Source organism: Rhamphochromis sp. 'chilingali' (assembly GCF_963969265.1).
Source record: "Rhamphochromis sp. 'chilingali' genome assembly, chromosome: 10".
Taxonomy (NCBI): Eukaryota; Metazoa; Chordata; class Actinopteri; order Cichliformes; family Cichlidae; genus Rhamphochromis; species Rhamphochromis sp. 'chilingali'.
The window spans coordinates 11,772,981-11,791,871 of NC_137937.1; the positions used below are offsets into that span (position 1 = coordinate 11,772,981).

Here is an 18,891-nt window from a genome sequence, read left to right on the forward strand (position 1 = left end):
ATGTATGACTGCATGCTTAAATTCCCTAGGTACTTGACCAGACAAAAGACTAGTATTAATAATGTTCAGAATATGTGGTCCGATGATAGGATATACCTTTTTAAGAAAACGGGGAGGAACAACGTCATTTGGAGAGCCACACGGTTTAGCATTCAACACAAGTTTCTCTAAATCAGATAAAACAATTGGTAGAAAAGCAGAGAACAGACTTGAGCAAGAACCATGCATGGCTGGGTCAGCAATAGGTAGAGTCTCAAACTAGCAACCTTATCCACAAAATAATTAAGAAACTTATTGCACATAACCGCAGAAGAGTGCAAAAGAATATAGCCTTCCGGATTAAGTACAGAATTTATAGTGTTATATAGAACATGAGGGTTATGCGAGCTGGCAGCAATAAGTTGAGAAAAATAGGAGTGCTTGGCAGCCTTTACTGCTCTCTGATAGACTTTCCAGCTAGTCTTAAGAGCTTCCATAGAGACGCACAGCCTATCTTTTTTCCACTGTCTTTCACATCTTCTACATTCTTTTCTAGCGGCTCTGGTAAAATCAGTTAGCCAAGGACTAGCCTTTGGCTTGCATTGTCTGAATATAAAAGGAGCGACAGCGTCGAGGACAGATTTACAAGCAGAATCCAAACAAGAAACTAATCCATCTGAGGTGGACAACTCAGGAGGATAAGAAATAAATTGGTCAAACAATATGGAAAACCGCTCGGCAGTATCTGAGCCAAAAGCACGATAACATCGAGCAGGTACAGCAAGCTTAAGAACAGGATTAAAAAGAACAATATCACATAAAATAGGCATATGGTCAGAGAACACCGCATCCTCGACAAGTAAACACTTTTTCAATGGGTTTTAAAGTCTTACTGAATCTAGTGTGATGTTACTTTTGTTTCTTCCATTTGGACAGAAATAGATAATAAATGAGACTGTTCTTTAGTCTGTGGCTAACCTGTGATTAACAAGTTAGCTTGCTCTGTCTTTTTATCCTTGGGTAGGTCCACCCTTTGCTTGGGAAGTCACGTTTCAAAGAACCAAAACAACCAATGGTTAAAAGTGCTTAATTTCCATCTTTAGAAGGGCCCCTAATAGGTCAAATGACATTCCTGTTTTTTTAGTGAAACTTTTATGTTGGGTTGCAATTAAAATGTAAATAAAATGCAGATATCCCTCCTCATGATGGCTTGCATTAAGTCCAGATACCATAACTTTTCTTATGTTTGAACTCTGCATTTAATCAATACTTATTATTAATCTCTGGTTCACCTCCACAGTGTGTCTTTTACCCTGCTGTCCTTCCCTCATCCACAGTCGGTGGCAGCAGATAGCTACTCCACCCTGAGCCTGGTTCTGCCAGAGGTTTCTTCCTGTTAAAAGGACATTTTCCCTTCCCACTGTTACCAAGTGCTTGCTCAAACTGGGTTCTTTAATTTACAATATAAAGCACCTTGAGGCAACTGCTGTTGTGATTTGGCGCTTCAGCATAAATTTATTTGAATTATTTTGTTTATCTTTTGGACCTACAGGTTGTATGATCTTATTGTAGTCCTAATTATTTAACAATTTCTATCTAATAGAATCTATCTTACTTATTTGTACTTAGATATTACTTAGTATGTAGTGTGTGGCAGCTCATGCTTTGCACAGCACACTGAAATGTGTTGTATGAATAAAGTTTGACTTGCTTGCTAGGGAGCGTGTCTTCATACCTTAACCCTGCTAATTAATTTTAATGACTCTTGGATCTTGTTCTTTTTTTTTGTTTTCACTAACTAGCTTTGGCTAAAAACTGCGTACATATATGCATTAAACGCAACAGTAACTCAGGCGGTAAACACGACAAACCTACCTGCTGAACATCAGCACAGCCACTGTGAGTGTTCTGATATTTATATTTCACTATAAGTGAGGAAGATGGCAGAAGTGTGGCATCATTTTCAGTTTGTGCTGACTGACACACCGTGTCCCATCAGACAGAGTGAGAACATACTGGTATGCTGTAGCTACACGATGTAGAGGTTTTAGTTTCTGGGAAAACACTATTTTTGAGGTAGACGTGAACGTTACATCAAAATTCTTCTGAGGAGAAATGATGAAAGAAACTGTAGTGTCACTCTACAGAGAAGCGTGGAGATACAAATTGCAGTCCAACAACTTACAAGGGCAAGCACTAATGTGCCTAGTCAACATTTCATCATTTCATTCTCTTTTAAATATCACTTTCAAATTCTTTTCAAGGGAATCAAAGTGACACAGAAGGCAGAACTACAGCGTCTCCGTCAAACTGTCTTAATAGCTCTAATTAAATGAATCATAATAAAATGAAGGGCTAAACACGCAGTAACTGCTTCAAGCTGCGATGAAAAATTAACGTGGCTGCTGTGACCATAAAACGGCATAAAATGTTATGTCTAATATTTTCATGTTATATTATTCATTCTCTCTGCGGTGCCCGACTTTTCATAAAGTGCTAGATAAGCTGTCAAATCCTATTAAAGCAGAAGTGTCGCTGACTGAGTGAGGAGAAGCTTAAACTGAGGGAATCCAGGGCGTGTGATTGCTGATTGATAGATACGCCATGATAATAGGACACTCGATATGGGATTCAGATTTTTTGAGAAGTTATTAGAAGTTTACTGATATGTGCAAATACTTTTTTTTTCTTTGAAAAGAGACACTGATCTGGACTCCTTGGGAATTCAAGTAGTTCTTTTGTTCCTCAACTCTGACTCAGACTGAAGACTTGATGGAAAAATCCACCCTTGGATAGACTTACACTGATATGTATCATCAATCTGTAATGTTTTGTGGATGCCAGAAGCGCAGATCTGATGTAAATTGTCTTTCGGGTACCGAACTTCCCTCAAATTGCCACATCTGCTTTGACATCAGCTAGTGATTTCCTGCATTTCCCTGTATGCCTTTTGACGAGCGCCAGGGAGTTGAGGGTCAGGTTGCTTGATTCAGCTGCAGTAGGTAGGTGGAGAGTAAAAATAAAAATAATAAAAAACAAGACATGACTTGTCATGACGCTGCATTGCATTGTGGTCTATTGAGGCGGCTGTCAACTGGAGAAATTGGTTTCTCTGCTTCTTCTAAAATGAATTTCTCTTTTATGATGGATTGTTGAATGCCTGTGTAAAATTGTGGGCCAATCTTTCACAGTGTCTGACACCAAAACTAGATGTACCCCCCTGGAGTTATAGCAATGTGGAAACATTGAAGCACATGAAAGAGTTCAAACAAAATGAGTCCTGAAAAGAAAAGTACATTCCTCAATACCAGAGTATTACACCTACTTTAGGAAGTAAATCCTTCAAGGCGTTTGTATTAATTGCTCAGATAAGGCTGAAAAGAGACACAGCCTTCGGTTTATTAGGCTGGCCTTGCAAGAAAAATGATTGTACTCTGATGAAACACCGGAGCATGACTACAGCCGAGGCACCAAAACAACATTGTGCTACTGATCGGTGCTGTTAATAGACACAGGATTACAACTGGTTTACACTGAGAACAAATGTGTAAATGGTGTGCGAAGAGGTTTGCTGGATCATGAAGCATGTAAGCAGCTAGTGGATGGGACTGATAACACTGGAAGAAACGAATACTAGGTAAATTACAGAAATGCTTTAGCTTCGTTTTGCTAGCAAAAGCTGACAGCTAACAAGCTAAGCTAAGATGACGAGCATAGTAAACACTTTCACGCACAGTTAGACTCAAATTGACTAAGAAATCAATTTTAACTAAAGCAGCTAATGCTACACCTCATAATAAACCCAGATAGCTGAACTATGTTGATCACATCCAGATGAAATTGACCGTGTCAGAACAAAAACACTCGGACAGAGCGCCTGATTAAGTAATTTTTCAGACACAGAGATGTTTTTGAGGAGGATTTATCTGCCACACCTGTACTGAATATGAATCAACAGACAGCAGCCAGTTAGCACTCTTACAATGACAGAACTGCACAGTGTGAATCCTTCTTGGTAAATGGACTGGTTGTTATAAAGCGCTTTTTTACTCCAACTGAGCACTCAAAGTGCTTTTCTACAACTTGCCTCATTCACCCATTCATACTAGCACTTTTTTTTCTATGTAAGTGCTTTCTATGTAACATTCACACCATTGGAGAGAGCAACTTGAGGTTAGCGTCTTGCCCAATTAGTAGGTGACCGGCTCTACCTCCTGAGCCACAGCCTCCCCAGGATGAAAGTCTGGAATGGGTGTTGGCTGTACAGTGAGGCAAGTCGTCTAATCCAGAGCTGTGCCATTTTATTCAACATCATAATATCACGGCAAAGGTGACCTTTGATCTTGTGGACAGGAAATGCCTTTTTTTTTTAATTCTGTTAGATATTTGATGAAAAATGAGTTCACAATTAGCATATTTTGTAGACAAAAACATTGTTTTGTTGGGTCACAGTTACCTTTCACCACCCAATTCTAAACAGATCACCCTCGAGTCCAACAGGACGTTTGTTCCAAATTTAAAGAAACCCTCAAGGTGTTCAAGAGAATGACACAGACGGATGAGCCACAAATGCAATGCCTCAGCTGTAGCCAGCAAGGAAGCGTAAAGAATAACCCAGCACACAACACTCAAAGACAGAAGGACACAGCTCGGGCTTATGCGTGGGGTACAAGTGAAGTACAAAGAAAGCAACAACAACAACAAAAAAGAAATGACAAATTATGTTATTCTGTCAGTAAGACTTTAGCTGAGAAAGAGCTTTGCTCACAAGAAATTGACTCTGCTGTTATTTTATTACAGGAATTTGTTATTTTGGGTGGGTGAGGTAGCAACACAGTGGCGTACAAGATACTGTATCTTAGAGAAACACACACAAAAACACACAGTAGGCTGTATATTAGAACATGTATAGCAGCATCCACTATGTAACAGCATGAATTTAACACAAAAATCGTGAATAATTTAAAAAAAAGAATGTGAAATTGTTTATTTGAAACATTCATTTGGTCAACAACAGCTTGAGCATTAAAAAAAAGACAAAGTACATTAAATTGATATAAGAGGCGCGGCCTTAGGGAGCATCAACAGGAGCCTGTTTTTCCTCCTCCGCCACCCACCAACTCTTCACACAGACTGATCTTTCACCTTTTTCCTGCCCTGCAGGTTTTGCTGTTGAAGAATTTTAATCAGAGTTGCAATAATGGATTTTTTCTTTCCAGAGAAGAGAGGGGAAATATGTTAGAAATGATGTTAAGATTTAGTAATATTCTTTTTCCAACCAATTACTCGTTTATATTTTGGGCTCCCCCATGAATCTCAAAAGCAGAGGAGGAGGCGCAAGATCCTCTGCCTCCATGGAAAGAGACTCCTCTGATCAAAACATACTTCTAATTAATCACTACTTAATGGAAAAAATGGTCTTGAACAAAAAAAAAAAAAGAAGAAGTTTAATATCGCATTAAATATTCATCATGGTTTGTGTGTGGCTCCAGGAGGGGAGGACCACTGGAGATTGTGTGATGGGGAGGGATGAATTAGTCTGATTTATCTCTGTGGTCTTTTCATTTACTCCCAAATTAGTTTGTGCAAAAAAAGGGGGGCTTCTAATTCCATTTCAAAACTTCCCATTCTTTGTTTCATTACAACATACGTCTCAGTCATGCCAAAGTAGTACCAAATCAACCAATTTGCTCACACAAGACATTTTATCTTAGGGTTATCATGTAATATCAAGTGCATATCACAATTTAACTGTGTGCATATCACAATTAATGATGTTGTCAATCAGCGCTGGCCTCAATTAAAAATGAAGGTGTGAAGGTCAACAAAATGATGGCTTTCATTTAGTTTTCCTCGGCAGAACGATGCGGGCTCAGAGGAGACTCCCACTTCTCTGGCTTTAAAGCTTTTGCAGGGATCTTTAATGATTAGCCAGAGACACAAACAGCAGTTCGTCGCATGTGTTCTGTAAATAAGTACATCTAACCCAGAGTGAAATTCAATATTGTCTGTGTTGGAGCGTGGAGGAGGAACATCATATTTTCCGCTTGTGCCAGCTTAAGCTATTAGCTGGCTGAGACATGTGCTATTAGCACATCATAATGAGAGTAATAAAATCACGAAAACATCAATCGGATGAAAGAAGAGATGCTAAGATTAATTATGAAACAACACAACTGCCGTATTCATTTTAACAGTCCATGTTAGACTGCAAGCTATTATTACACAGATCTCACGTTGCCTCGACTTGCTGCTAAGTATTCTTCTTTTTTTTTTTGTAATGTATTCCACCTCCTCACCCGAGCAGACATCACACCTCCAAGAGGAACATCTGTCAAAAGTCTGAATCATACATATCGCAGAGTATGTTTATTTGGAGATCTCACCCCACACACACAGCAGCCTGAGAGGTGCTTTACTAAAGATAAGTCTGAGGTCTGATTATGTGCATTTTTGCTAATGAATCCCACTGCAACATTGTAACTCGGCTTGAAATCACAACCTTGACTGGAACGAGGTGGGATATGCTGCATATTTGAGGCTGGTATGAAGTCTCTAAGTAAATGCAGAATGAGGTACGTTTGCAGCTAACAGTGAAGTAAGAACGGGTTCGTTTGAGAAATGCTTTTAACGTTTTAGGCAGACATTTGTTTTGATGATGGCTTGGTTTAGCATAAACACTGAGTATTATTTGTTGGGACTCTACGTTTGTCAAGCATCCAGAGTTTGGAAATATATGTATATGTAAATATGTAGTCTGGTATAGTCTTTTTAGCAAAAGAAAAATTAAAAATGATCTGTATTTACTTTGTTTCATTTATAGATGTCTGACACCTTACCTTCTTTGCTATAATGATTGTAGTGTATCTATATAAGTCTGTATGTACTCTCACCTTAACAGGTGGGCCAATCTGAACAAAAGTTTGCACAAACATTGCCATACATAGATTATTTACCATTATTAACATCTATATTTTCATCTATATTATAAATTCTTGGGTTTTTTTTATATCTACATTGTAGAAACAAACAGAAAACATCAAATATATGAAGCAAGATATATGGAATTATGTTACAAAGAAAAAATTGATAAATAACTCTAAAGATTTTTATATTGTAGATTCACAGCTGTGCCTTGTCAGGGTTCATTTGTGGATTTTCTTACCTTCTTAATGGTTGGGACCATTAGTTGTGTTGTGCAGAAGTCAGGCTGGTACACAGCTGACAGCCCTATTTGACAACTGTTAGATTTCCTATTATGGCAAGAACCAATCAGCTAAGTAAAGAGAAGCGAGAGTCCATCATTACTTTAAGGACTGAAGGTCAGTCAGTCTAAAACTTTGAATGTGTTCCCAAGTGCAGTTGCAAAAACCATCAAGCACTACGACAAAACTGTCTCACATGAGAACCGCCCCAGGAAAGGAAGACTAAGAGTCACCTCTGCTGCCGAGGATAAATTCATCCGAGTCACCAGCCTCAGAAAGTTAACAGCACCTCAGATTAGAGGCCAGATAAATGCCACACAGAATTCCAGTAGCAGACACATCTCGCAGCAGGACCCGACGGCATCCCAGGTCGTATCCTCAGAGACTGCACATACCAGCTAGCTCCTGTGTTCACTGAGATATTCAACATCTCTTTATCTCAGTCGGTCATCCCCACATGCTTTAAAGAGTCCATCATTGTTCCTGTCCTGAAGAAACCCCACCCTGCTTCTCTCAATGACTATCGCCCTGTAGCCCTCACCTCAGTAGTGATGAAGTGCTTTGAACGCCTGGTCAGAGACTTCATCATTTCTTCACTACCAGACACACTGGACCCACTACAGTTCGCTTACCGTCCAAATCGTTCCACAGACGATGCCATCTCTCATCTCCTCCACACATCACTCACTCACTTGGACACTAGAAGGGGGAATTATGTTAAAATGCTCTTCATAGACTACAGCTCTGCATTTAATACCATAATTCCCTCCACCTCACCACCAAGCTGGAGCATCTGGGACTCAGCTCATCTATGTGTCAGTGGATCTCCAACTTCCTAACTGGCAGACCACAGGCAGTAAGGATGGGCGGGCGGACATGTCTCAGCCTCCACCACTCTCAGCACTGGAGCCCCCCAGGGGTGTGTTCTGAGCCCCCTGCTGTACTCTTTGTACACATATGACCATGTGGCCACTACCAGCTCCACCACCATCATCAAGTTTGCTGACGACACCGTTGTGGTGGGCCTGATCTCTGATAACAACGAGACGGCCTACCTGAAGGAGATTAGGAATCTGGAGAACTGGTGCCAGAGGAACAACCTCCTTCTAAACGTCAGTAAGACAAAGGAGCTGATAGTGGACTTCAGCACTAAGCAGGAGAGGAACTACCAGACCCCCCGTCATCAACGAGTGCCCAGTGGAGAGAGCGGACAGCTTCAAATACCTCGGAGTTCACATCACGCAGGACCTGTCATGGTCCTGTCACATCAACACCGTGGTGAAAAAGGCCCGTCGGCGTCTCTACCACCTCAGACGCTTGAGAGACTTCCAACTGCCCTCCAAGGTGCTCAGGAACTTTTACTCGTGCACCATAGAGAGCATCCTGGCGGGAAACATCTTAACCTGGTTCGGGAACAGCACCATGCAGGACAGACGAGCTCTACAGAGGGTTGTGCGGTCAGCTGAGCGCACCATCCGCTCCAAGCTCCCTGACCTGCACTCAATCTACAGCAGGCGGTGCTGGACCAAGGCCAGGAAGATCGTGAAGGACCTCAGCCATCCCAACAACGGACTGTTCTCTCTGTTGAGGTCAGGAAAGCGATTCCGCTCCCTGAAGACCAACACAGAGAGACTGAGGAGGAGCTTCTTCCTGCAGGCGATACGGTCTCTCAATCACACCACCACACAGTACATTAAATGAGAAGGTTTGGTTGATCTGGAATAGCTCTGACTAGTACTTTATATTACTGTAACTTTTATTGTTTACTGATTACTGTTACTGTAATCACATTATATTTTTCGTAACACAGTAATGTCATGCATTGCATAGCAGCCAGAGCCTGACCTTCAGCAGGTAACAAAGGCAGTGAGGGGCAGTCAAGCTTGTAGGATTGAAGCCTGTGCGTGTTCCTATAGTAGAATGTCAGTGGAGCTTTCTTTAAAGTCTCTCTTTGAGCTGGTTTTCAACTTTTCTTTGTGTTGTCGGCTTTGTGTTCAAATGCTGAAACATTGAAAGAAAGGTCGTATGTATGTCCTCATTAGGAAAGAGATTTGTGTCAGTGTGTGGGACTGTAGCCTAAGGGTTATATTGTTAACTAGTGATTATGTGACAGTGTATTTCAGACCATCTTATGGAGTAACATGAAAGTAAAGTAATGAGAAGTGTAACACATTTTTTTTTCGCCGGGGAGTAATTAAGTAAGGTAAAGCATTACTTTTTAAGAAAAAACACTGGTGTTTAGTTCCAGCTTGATTTTAGGAGAGTATTAAATGTAACAAAGATTAAAAGCCACTGTACCCTTTTTCATCCTGAGCTCACACTGCACAGTCCTAACAGCCTTCAATAATAAAGTAGGGCTGCCTGTACGCAGCCTGAAAGGGTAGAAGCATGATAGAGAAAGTCTACATCTGCTTGCTAACCTTATTGCTTTAAGCACAGCGAAACTACAAGTGACTCAGACTATGACAGAAACAATGTTCGGAGATCATTCTGAAATATGAAAATGAAAGCGTATGCAGCGGTACCATCCATATTATGAAGCTCCCTGATGTCAAGTATCCTTTAAACATGAAAATATTTGTATTCTGTTGTGTTTCAATGCAATTAATTTGTCTTATCTTAGCAATAAAAATATTTTTAAAAAATTTAAAAACCCTATGTATTTTTATAGAATTATATGTAATTATATTCCTTATATGCACACGAGATAAACATGCAATGTGTATATGTATACAGTATTAAAATGTAACACCTCAAATCTGCTTAATATTCTTGATCATACACAGAAGTCTTTCTTTCTTTTTTTAACATCACCACAGGCCACTGAAAAATTATGTTGTATAATAGCCATTACAGCCAATTCACTTAATAGTCTGTTTCTTCCTGCATTTTGCTGCAGTTGAGTTTTAATGGAGCTGACTGGAGTCCATTTTTCACAAAATCATCAGGTATGATAAAAGCGAAGCAGTGTACTTCTGTGTGTCCGTGGATCATTGCCACCCAGTCTTGCAGGTACAGTAATTTTCAATTCTACCAAACAAGAAGACAACTGAGCAAAATAAAAATTAATGGCATAAAGAGACTTTTTTTTAAGGAAAAGACCCCCCCCAAAACACATTTCATTTGCTATACTGCACGTGCCTTATTTTTCAGTGTTGTATTGTGTTGTCTATTGTGTGAGAGGTTTAGATCAGTGTGCACAGTCGGGTGTGCACTCACTGATGTAAACCCTCAAAGTTCTTTATCCCTTAGGATTATAATAATGTATGCATTGATTACTCACTAAATATGGCCTGATCTTCATCTAAATCACAATTATAAACAAACACAATTTGACTAAACTAATAACGCACAAAATCAAAGTCTTTAAGGAACACATTCGGGAATAATTCACTAGAAACAATAAGTAACCTCGTTATTAATGACTCCTCCACTTCCATTAAGGAGATTGGATTTGAAGTGTGGGTTGTGGAGGTTCCTATCTCTAAAAATATGGCCATTCTAAGACTGCTTACTGACAAAGTCTGCACTGAAGACAGACTGGTTGGTGTGAGCTGTTCCTCGATCACAACAACTTTCAGTGGATCTTAGAAGAAGCATTATAAAGATGCACGAAGCCGTTAAAAGGTTACAAAACCAATTCTAAAGACCTGGGTGGTCATCAATCCACAGACAGACAAATTGTCTAGATAATGGAGGAAAGTCAGGACTTTTTTGGCTCTCGCTAAGGGTCCTGCAAAGATCACAGCAAGAGCACAACATGCAATCCTGAAAGATGTGAAAAGAGATCTAAGGTTAAAAGCAAAGCACCTGCAGAATTGTTTACAAGTGGCAAGGTCTTTATTCATGTGTCCACTATAGGAAAAACACTGAATAAGAATGAAACACACCACAGAATGAAACCACTGATCTACAAAGCTGTAGTTTGTTACACACTTTTTGTTGTCTGGACAAATAACACAAAAGTTGAAACTTTTTTTGGCTGCATGTGTGATTGTATGGATCAACAAAATTAAGGATTTTTAAAGAAGACGCTGTAAAATTAAGACACTGTGTCCCCAAGTACGCATGACTTGAATAGGGCCGTGTAATCAGATGAACTGAAACAGTTTTTAAAACAGGTGGAATCACCCAACGTCATCCTCACTGTGGAGCAGCTCTCATCAGCATTAATCACAAAGGTCTAATGGAACTTGTTATTGCTAAATGAACCTCTGCACACTCACTTTTTCACCCAACACTGTAGAGGATTTTTCTGTGTGTTCAATAAAGACAGGAAAAGCGTTCCAGTCATATTAGTTAAGTAGTCAAATTTCATTTGTCTGTAACTGTGACTTAGATGAAGTGAACACCTTATTTCATGACTAATCAATGCAGGAATCCAAAGGATTTCTTGCACCTGTAGTTTGCTAAGTGATGTGTTAAAAAAAATGACACACACTTTTTTTTTACTGGTCCATTTTACTGATGTCTGTAGCCTTTATTTGGAAACAAATACCAAAGACTGTCAAAACTCTCTTCACTTGACGGCAGCCAGCCTTCTGTGCATTTACGCAGAGATGAAGTGCAAGCTGCCATCTTGGCAAGTAGAGACAGTGTATGTTTATCATCCATCATGCTTGATACTTATTTCTGACATTTCGAAGGCCAGGCTCGTATTATGGTGTCCACAAATTAAACAAATGTTTGCTGAACAAAATGCGCCCCCAGATACAGAGTTCGTCCCAGGAAAACACTGATTAGGTCCACAGGAGCCATTAGTTTTTAATATAACCAGGAGGGGGACACTCTAACTGCAAATGCGAGGAAAGGAAAAAGGAACAACTTCATGCATGAATGAAGCTTGTGCTGGCCTCGAACGCATCAGAATGTTGACAAACCCTGCCAGCTGGAAAATTAGTTGATTTTTAAAAGTAATTATTTAGGCTTGTCTTTTGGACAACAGTGGTGTCAGTCCGTCGCACCGGCAAGTTCTTTTTCCTCACTTCACTCGCCTTTTTCACAGGCCACATTAATTATCTCTGAGCAGGATCTCCTCACCTTATTAAGGCTTGCAGATTCCACCCTAGTACAAGAATTGCCTTTGGCTGAGACGGTGGGATTCTCACCATAATATTTTCTGAAATAACTTTGCAGGGGATTATCTGTGGGTGGACAGCTACCACTGCAGCTGCTCTATGAGCTCAGAAGTGGATAGCATACAAGGAAGAGAGAGGGTTTTTATTTATTTTTTTAAATTTTTAAATAGTGTGCCACAGGAAGACCACAGAATCGCACGGTTCAAAGTGTTCATCAAAATTCACAGCCTGCGAGTTCAGTTCGCAGTGTCGAAGCCAACCTGCTGAGCTGTGCTGGAGTAAATCTATAGAAACAAATTAACTCCACGTCTGTTGGTCTGGGCATGTGCAGAAGATAACAGGCTTCAATTACAAAGCTCTTTCTCCTAATTGAAAATGCAGCTAATAGCTTAAGTGCTTGCTATCTGGAATAGCTAAAATAATGTGCGGGGAGTGCAGCGGATTCTGGCGTTTACAATACACTCCTGAGAAGAAGGTTTGAGCCCTCGGGCAGCCTTTTACAGCATCTCTCCCACGTTCATCTCACTTGCCACTTTGCACTCTGTGGCTCTTAATAAAAACTGAAAAATGAATTCTCGTGTGTCAGAAGAGACTTTGCCTGCACTGTGATGCAAATAGCCCAAGACACTATTGATGAGCACGATGGCAGCAACGTTCATAGCTAATGCACACGACGATCTAGTGGGCACATTTTTACAGCAACTTAAACAAGCACGACAAACCTGCAGGTGGTTTCACAGGTGTCCGGCTCTAGCATGTGTTCTTACATTGCATTGCTGTGTTTGGCATGAAATGTAACACGCACAGAGGTAACAAAAAAATGGAAAAGAAAAAAAATCCCATTACATTTTTAACAACTCATGCTGCTCCCTTGAGCTGTAGAGGGCAAGGAATAACAAAGCTGAGGGAAGTCTCGGCTCCTTACCTCTGATGGGCTATTAGTTATTCCAGCTAGCAGAAGCCCCATTAGGTCTGCCATTTAATGCTCCCACGCCACATTCGCACATGAAAGCTACAAGATTGATAAGCCGACCATCTCACCTCCAGCTTCCCTTGCGCTTGAGAAATGCTCTGCCACAGATAATCTGACAAAGAGCTGATTTAGCTACCCGCGCACCTTGTACCAAGTGACATTTCTGAAAACAATGAAACATATGTGTGCGGGCCTTTTTACAGTGACTTGAGTAAAGGGCACAGCAAGAACCTAACTGGTGCTACAGCACAATCCACTGACATGAAACATCTTATAAAATGCTTTACATGGTGTATGTAGAGTATAGAAAATGAGCTGTGCTGCAGCGAGATAAAACTTTGTCTCTGAGCTGCGCTGACACAGACAACGGAGAAGAAAGATGTCTCCCGTACTAAACAGCATGTCTGGTTATTCTGACAAAAAGGTGCTCGCAAAGATTCCAGCGACTCCACATCTTTCCCAGCACAACATGTTCTGTTAATCACACTTAACCACACTGCCAAATGAAAAAGAAGAAAAAAGAAAAGCTGCTGGACAAAAGAAGACAGATACAGAGCATTTGGAGAGAAAATAAAGAATACATGGGCAAAAAAAGTGCCTAATTAAACACGAGCAAATTGATTAGCCTTTCTGTCTCGATCCCTTAGTGCCACGCAGGGGGCTCACAATCTGTCACGTGGAGGAAGTCTGGTTTTAGTGCAAGAATTTTAAAGCCAATTCCATGAGTAAAAGTTTCACAGGAGTAAACAGTTTCTTTATAATGCTGAGATTAAACAAAAGTAGCATAATGCAGTCCCCTCCTGCAGCGTTACACAAAAACCAGGAAAAATGCAAGCCCAAATGCATAATTTATCTTTTATTTGGCTGCAGGCCTTCATAGTGTTCCCCAGCCTGTGGTGACTGTTTGAACTTTGTAAGTTAAACTAATGAGGAAAAAAACCTAAGCACACAATTGCTAAAGGCTAGGGGGGAAAAAAGCAAAGAAAATGAGATTTACAATCAGCTGGTGTGATTGTAAATATTGGCACACTTCAGACATTCGCAAACAAACATCAAGACTCACACGATTTGCACGTTTGCCGCTACAGCTGTGGCAGCAAGCACACAGGATAGGAGAGGACCATCTGCACAGTGACTTGATCCAATCGGTTTACACCGGTTCGTTCAGGACGGCAAGCAGTTTTGGGAAAATAAAAAGTCTGAGAATACACAGATTCATCAATGAGATGTTTTGTGTCAGGAGTGAAAGATGGAGCCACTTTGCGTGTAATGCATCTTACTGTAAGTTACCAATGAGGAGGAGCTGCCGCTGCACTCGCAGCTAATGGGTATCATATTTTAGCAATAATATTGCATGACTCAAAACAACAGCTGGGTAATCGAATGGAACTGAACAAACCCAGCATAATGCAAAACAAGTCACCATGCACTGCCCTTTGCGTCCTTATCCTATTACAGACAGAAGCAGAGGAGAAAACAATTTTTTTTCACCCTGCAGATCATTAGAAAATTTACCTCTTATGCCTCGCAGTGGAAATGGATTTTTGGAGGGCAACGGTCATACCTCACATTCCCTGGAGCCTGAGATGGTGTATGTGTAAGGTCCTGTCCCATTAACCAGCACATCCATAGTCTCTGAGTGTGAAGGCTTGTAGTCCACATAGTACTCTTGCAGTGGTGAATTAAAGGAGCGCTCGGTCTCCCGTGCCTTTTTCTGGCGCTTCTTAACCGCAGAGCGCTGCTGAAGCTGTTTGATGCTGCTGGGATAGCGCTTCCACGACACATAGATAACCAGCAGAATTATAGCCACAGATAAGAAGAGGGCCACGCTACCGGCTATGATCTTGTGGAAGGACACATACTCGGTGTCTGGTAATGGGATAGTGGGGGAGGCCTCGGAAGGAGTTGGAGAGGCTGTCCTGTTCCAGGTTAGCTTTTTATCCACCGCAGACTGCGTGGGGAGAGGTTTCAGCTCAGGCTGAAACGCCGTTGTGAGGGGCAATGTCGTTGAGGGGATAGGGGTCGGAGTTGCAGTACAGATGTTGTAGGTCTCCACCACATCTGTAACTTTCTCTCCTTGTGCCTCCTTAGGGCTGGTACATATCATTGTAAACTCCTTGTTACCCTTGAAGGCTTTGAGCCAGGACACCAGAGGGCAAACGTTGGGGTTACAGTACCACAAATTACCGGCCAAACTGATGGTTGTGAGGGAGATCCAAGCATCCACTGTCTGCTGAGAGACATTAGTGAGCTTGTTGGAGTCCAGGTTGAGAGTCTGAAGGTTAGGCAGGCATTGAAATGTGCTTGGATCCAACACTTGGAGCTCATTTCCTGAGAGGTCCAACTTCTGCAAGGAAGTCCACATCCATGGCAGGCCCTGCGTTAGCAGTTTGATGCGGTTCCACTGCAGATAGAGAGCCCGCAGGTTAGTCAGGCGAGGGAAATGAGCGAAATTTATCTTAGAAAACTGGTTGTGCTCCAAATGGAGCTCGATGAGCTTCAGGAGTCCCGCAAAGGCATTACGTGTGAGGCTTCTCAACCTGTTGTAGCCAATATCGAGGAACTCCAGGTTACGGCAGTCGAGGAAAACGCGCATCGGGACTGTTTTTAGGGAGTTTGACCTCAAGTGTAAACTGAGTAGCTTCCGTAAACCCCAGAACTGATTAGGCTGGAGGACCTGCAGTTTGTTGTAGGAAAGGTCTAGGTTACGCAAATTCGGGACGTCGTGGAAAGTGTTGTTTTTCAGCTGCGTGATCTTATTGGAGCTGAGAATCAGTTCTTTGAGCCTCCTTATCCCGTGGAAAGCCTGGCCATCCACGGCATTGATGTAGTTGTGGTCAAGATAGAGCCAAACTAGTTGACTGAGGCCCGCAAACTGGTGGGCTCTAAGGCTCACCAGGCTGTTATAACGCAAAGACAGGCCCTGTGTGCCGACAGACACGTTGTTTGGCACGTCACGGAAGGCATTGGACTCGCAGTATATTATTTTCCCATCACATCGACAGCTCTGGGGGCAGGGACGCTCACGGATGCCGCTTGGAACAGCAAGCAGCCAGGAGGGCACCACCACAGTGAACACAAGCCATCTGAAAAGCACAAAAAGTCCTGCAGACACACAGGAAAGTGAGAGGTTTATGAGTACAGAACATGTATCACACAGAACCATGTAGACTACACGGACTAGAAGGGAATAAAAGAGATGAAAATAGAATGTGCACAATTTTTGAGTCGAGCAACTGAATATGTTCTGAGACATTTGCAGGGGGGGATTTTCCTGCCTACTTAATTTGCACTGGAGCATTCATGGCGCGCACACACACACACACACACACACACACACACACACACACACACACACACACACACACACACACACACACACTTATGTTCAGCCAAAGTCATGCTCTTGGAAAGGTGATTGATAAACCACACGCATGATGCACAATGTGACAAACAGTTGCTGAGAGAAAAGCCTCCTTTCGGATTCCCCTGCCTGCAGTCATCAGTCATAAACCGCAGGGGGGGCACAGACGCCAGCGACACCAGCTCTAAGTGAATTGTAGTTAGGCAAAAGACAAAAAAGACTGCGCAGGAATGAACCCTTTAAGCACCCTGCGGAACAGATTTTGGCTATACATACCCATATTTGCTCGGTGTCGGCTCTTCCTCTTGCTCAGGGATCTCTGTTGCATGCGTCTCCGGTGCACATGTTTAGACGCACTCGGCGTTTTGCCCAAATAGTTGGACACTTAACCAGGACGCCCGTCTGCGCGGATAAAACGGACACTTTGCGCCGAAGCCGGATCCGCTCTACTTGCAATCGCACACCTGTCGGAGATAAGAGCAGCTCCAAAAGGTGTGCATCAGCCTCCCTGTCTGTAGTTTCCTACATTACCGCACAACATCAGCTCGATAACGCGTATTTTTTTTTCTCCCGAAAGCCCTCGGATGGATGCGCTCAAGCTCGTATCCTCATGAGAGTGACAGTTTAGCGCCTGTCGTGGGAGGCTATTAAAAAAACAGTCTAAACACCGAGTCGCCAATTGTTGAATCTAGGTTAAGTGGCAGAGCGAGAGAGACGGGGAGAAAAAACACTGGAAAACGACCAAGTGAAGAAATCTGAGAGGGATAAACTGTGGTCCAAAGCCGATAAGTTGGTTATATCCCGCTTCAGGCGTGGACAGTGGAGAGAGAGTGGGGGGGGGGGAAAGAAGCAGGCTGCTGTGGATTAGAGCCGTTAACCGTCGCATTAAAAATAAATCAATTGTACAGCAACAGGAATGATGTTGGTGTTAGATTATTACGGAGCTCGCCGGTGCTCGGTTTCAGGACTTGAGATGCCCTCTTCTGGTCGCAGAGTGGCACTCCGCAACCGGAAAAACCTAAAGTAGACTTCATTGTTATCACAAACGCAGCCTGCATATCAATTATAGAGGGAATGGGAAGCCTGTTAGCTTTTTGTGTGGATATTTGTGAAGATGTGCCGCAAGATGTGCGTTCATTAGAATTAAACCCCACCAAATTTAAGATTATAATGAGCGAAGAAATATTATGTAACTTTAATGCCCTGATTTTCTTTCTCTTTTTTGGGGGGCACATATGAATCTTAAGAGGCATAGGCAGAGGCAGTCATTATACAGCACAGTCCTGTTTAATATTCCATTATCTTTTGCTTGAATATTATTGCTATTTAAGAACCATTTGGCCGCTGGAGGTAGTTAATTTAAACCTTTATACTACTTAGTTTTCTTTGTAAGTCTGCACATATTTTGAGGTTCGCCACGTGTGTTTCTTTCAAGTAGATGATTAAGAAACAGAGGACGGAGGAGCAGGAGGGGTTCTGGGATAAATATCCAAGGAAAATGCGAGGACCTCAAACGCAAACTTCATTATTTTGGCGAAGTCCACGCACAGATTGTTTTCCTCACCGGTAATTAAGTGGAATTATGCAGTGAGTTTTACTCTATCTGAGCCTGCATCGAAGGGTCTATTGGCAAAATCTGTTAATGTGGGTTTTTAATTAGGACTTCGGCAGGTGGGCCTGTAACAAAAAGGTCAGCTTGTTAAGAAGTTGTTAAGGAGTTGGTGGTAAAATAAATCACACATGCAGCCTGCAGTCTGCCTTGTACAGGTAGGATGCAGGTTTTAGATCATATCTGTTAAACATTTCTCAATCTCCATATCACTTTTGTTATTTATTTTCTGAATTAATGTATTTTGCAATGAAGGTTTTGTTGACATTTGCTACATTAGCATTCCAAATGCTCTCTTTTAGTCTTATGATACATTTATGAGCAAGAAAAAGTGTAAAAAATTAAGTAGGAGCTCACTAGGAACTCTTTATTGGTAGTGATACTGAAATACATCATGCGTAAACAAAGGATGCTCTCAAGGCTTCATAATGGGACTTTGAGTCCGGGTCAAAGTCATCATTTCTAATGGGTCCCTCTGCCCCTGCACTTAATGAGCAGCGTAATTACCAGTAATGGACATTAATGAATATTTGAGCTCAAATCACAAATAGTTTGTGACAAAGAAATTGCTTAAACTAAAATAAAACGGATGCATGTAGCACTTCGCCATCAGTCACTGATTTAATTTCCAGTGTTAGATCGATAAGCTAACTGGAGGTGAAGGGCAGGGCATTAATCTAAAG

General features: G+C 41.7%; 1 protein-coding gene across 2 annotated transcripts in view; it reads right to left on the reverse strand.

Moving 5' to 3' along the window:
- LOC308404384 (leucine-rich repeat transmembrane neuronal protein 4) overlaps positions 1–17,378 on the reverse strand; it is a 58,261-nt gene extending 40,883 nt beyond the window's left edge. Inside the window, exons 1-2 of one of the 2 annotated variants that reach the window (XM_080894407.1) lie at positions 16,876–17,378; positions 14,800–16,340 (exon numbers count right to left, since the gene is read on the reverse strand). In XM_080894407.1, the coding sequence (XP_080750533.1) occupies positions 14,800–16,340; positions 16,876–16,927 (1,593 nt within the window). In that variant the 5' untranslated portion in view covers positions 16,928–17,378. Of the gene's footprint in view, positions 1–14,750; positions 16,341–16,875 lie in introns of both variants that reach the window. The other variant, XM_080894408.1, reaches the window with a different exon arrangement.
- Between the last annotated feature and the right edge of the window lie 1,513 nt (positions 17,379–18,891).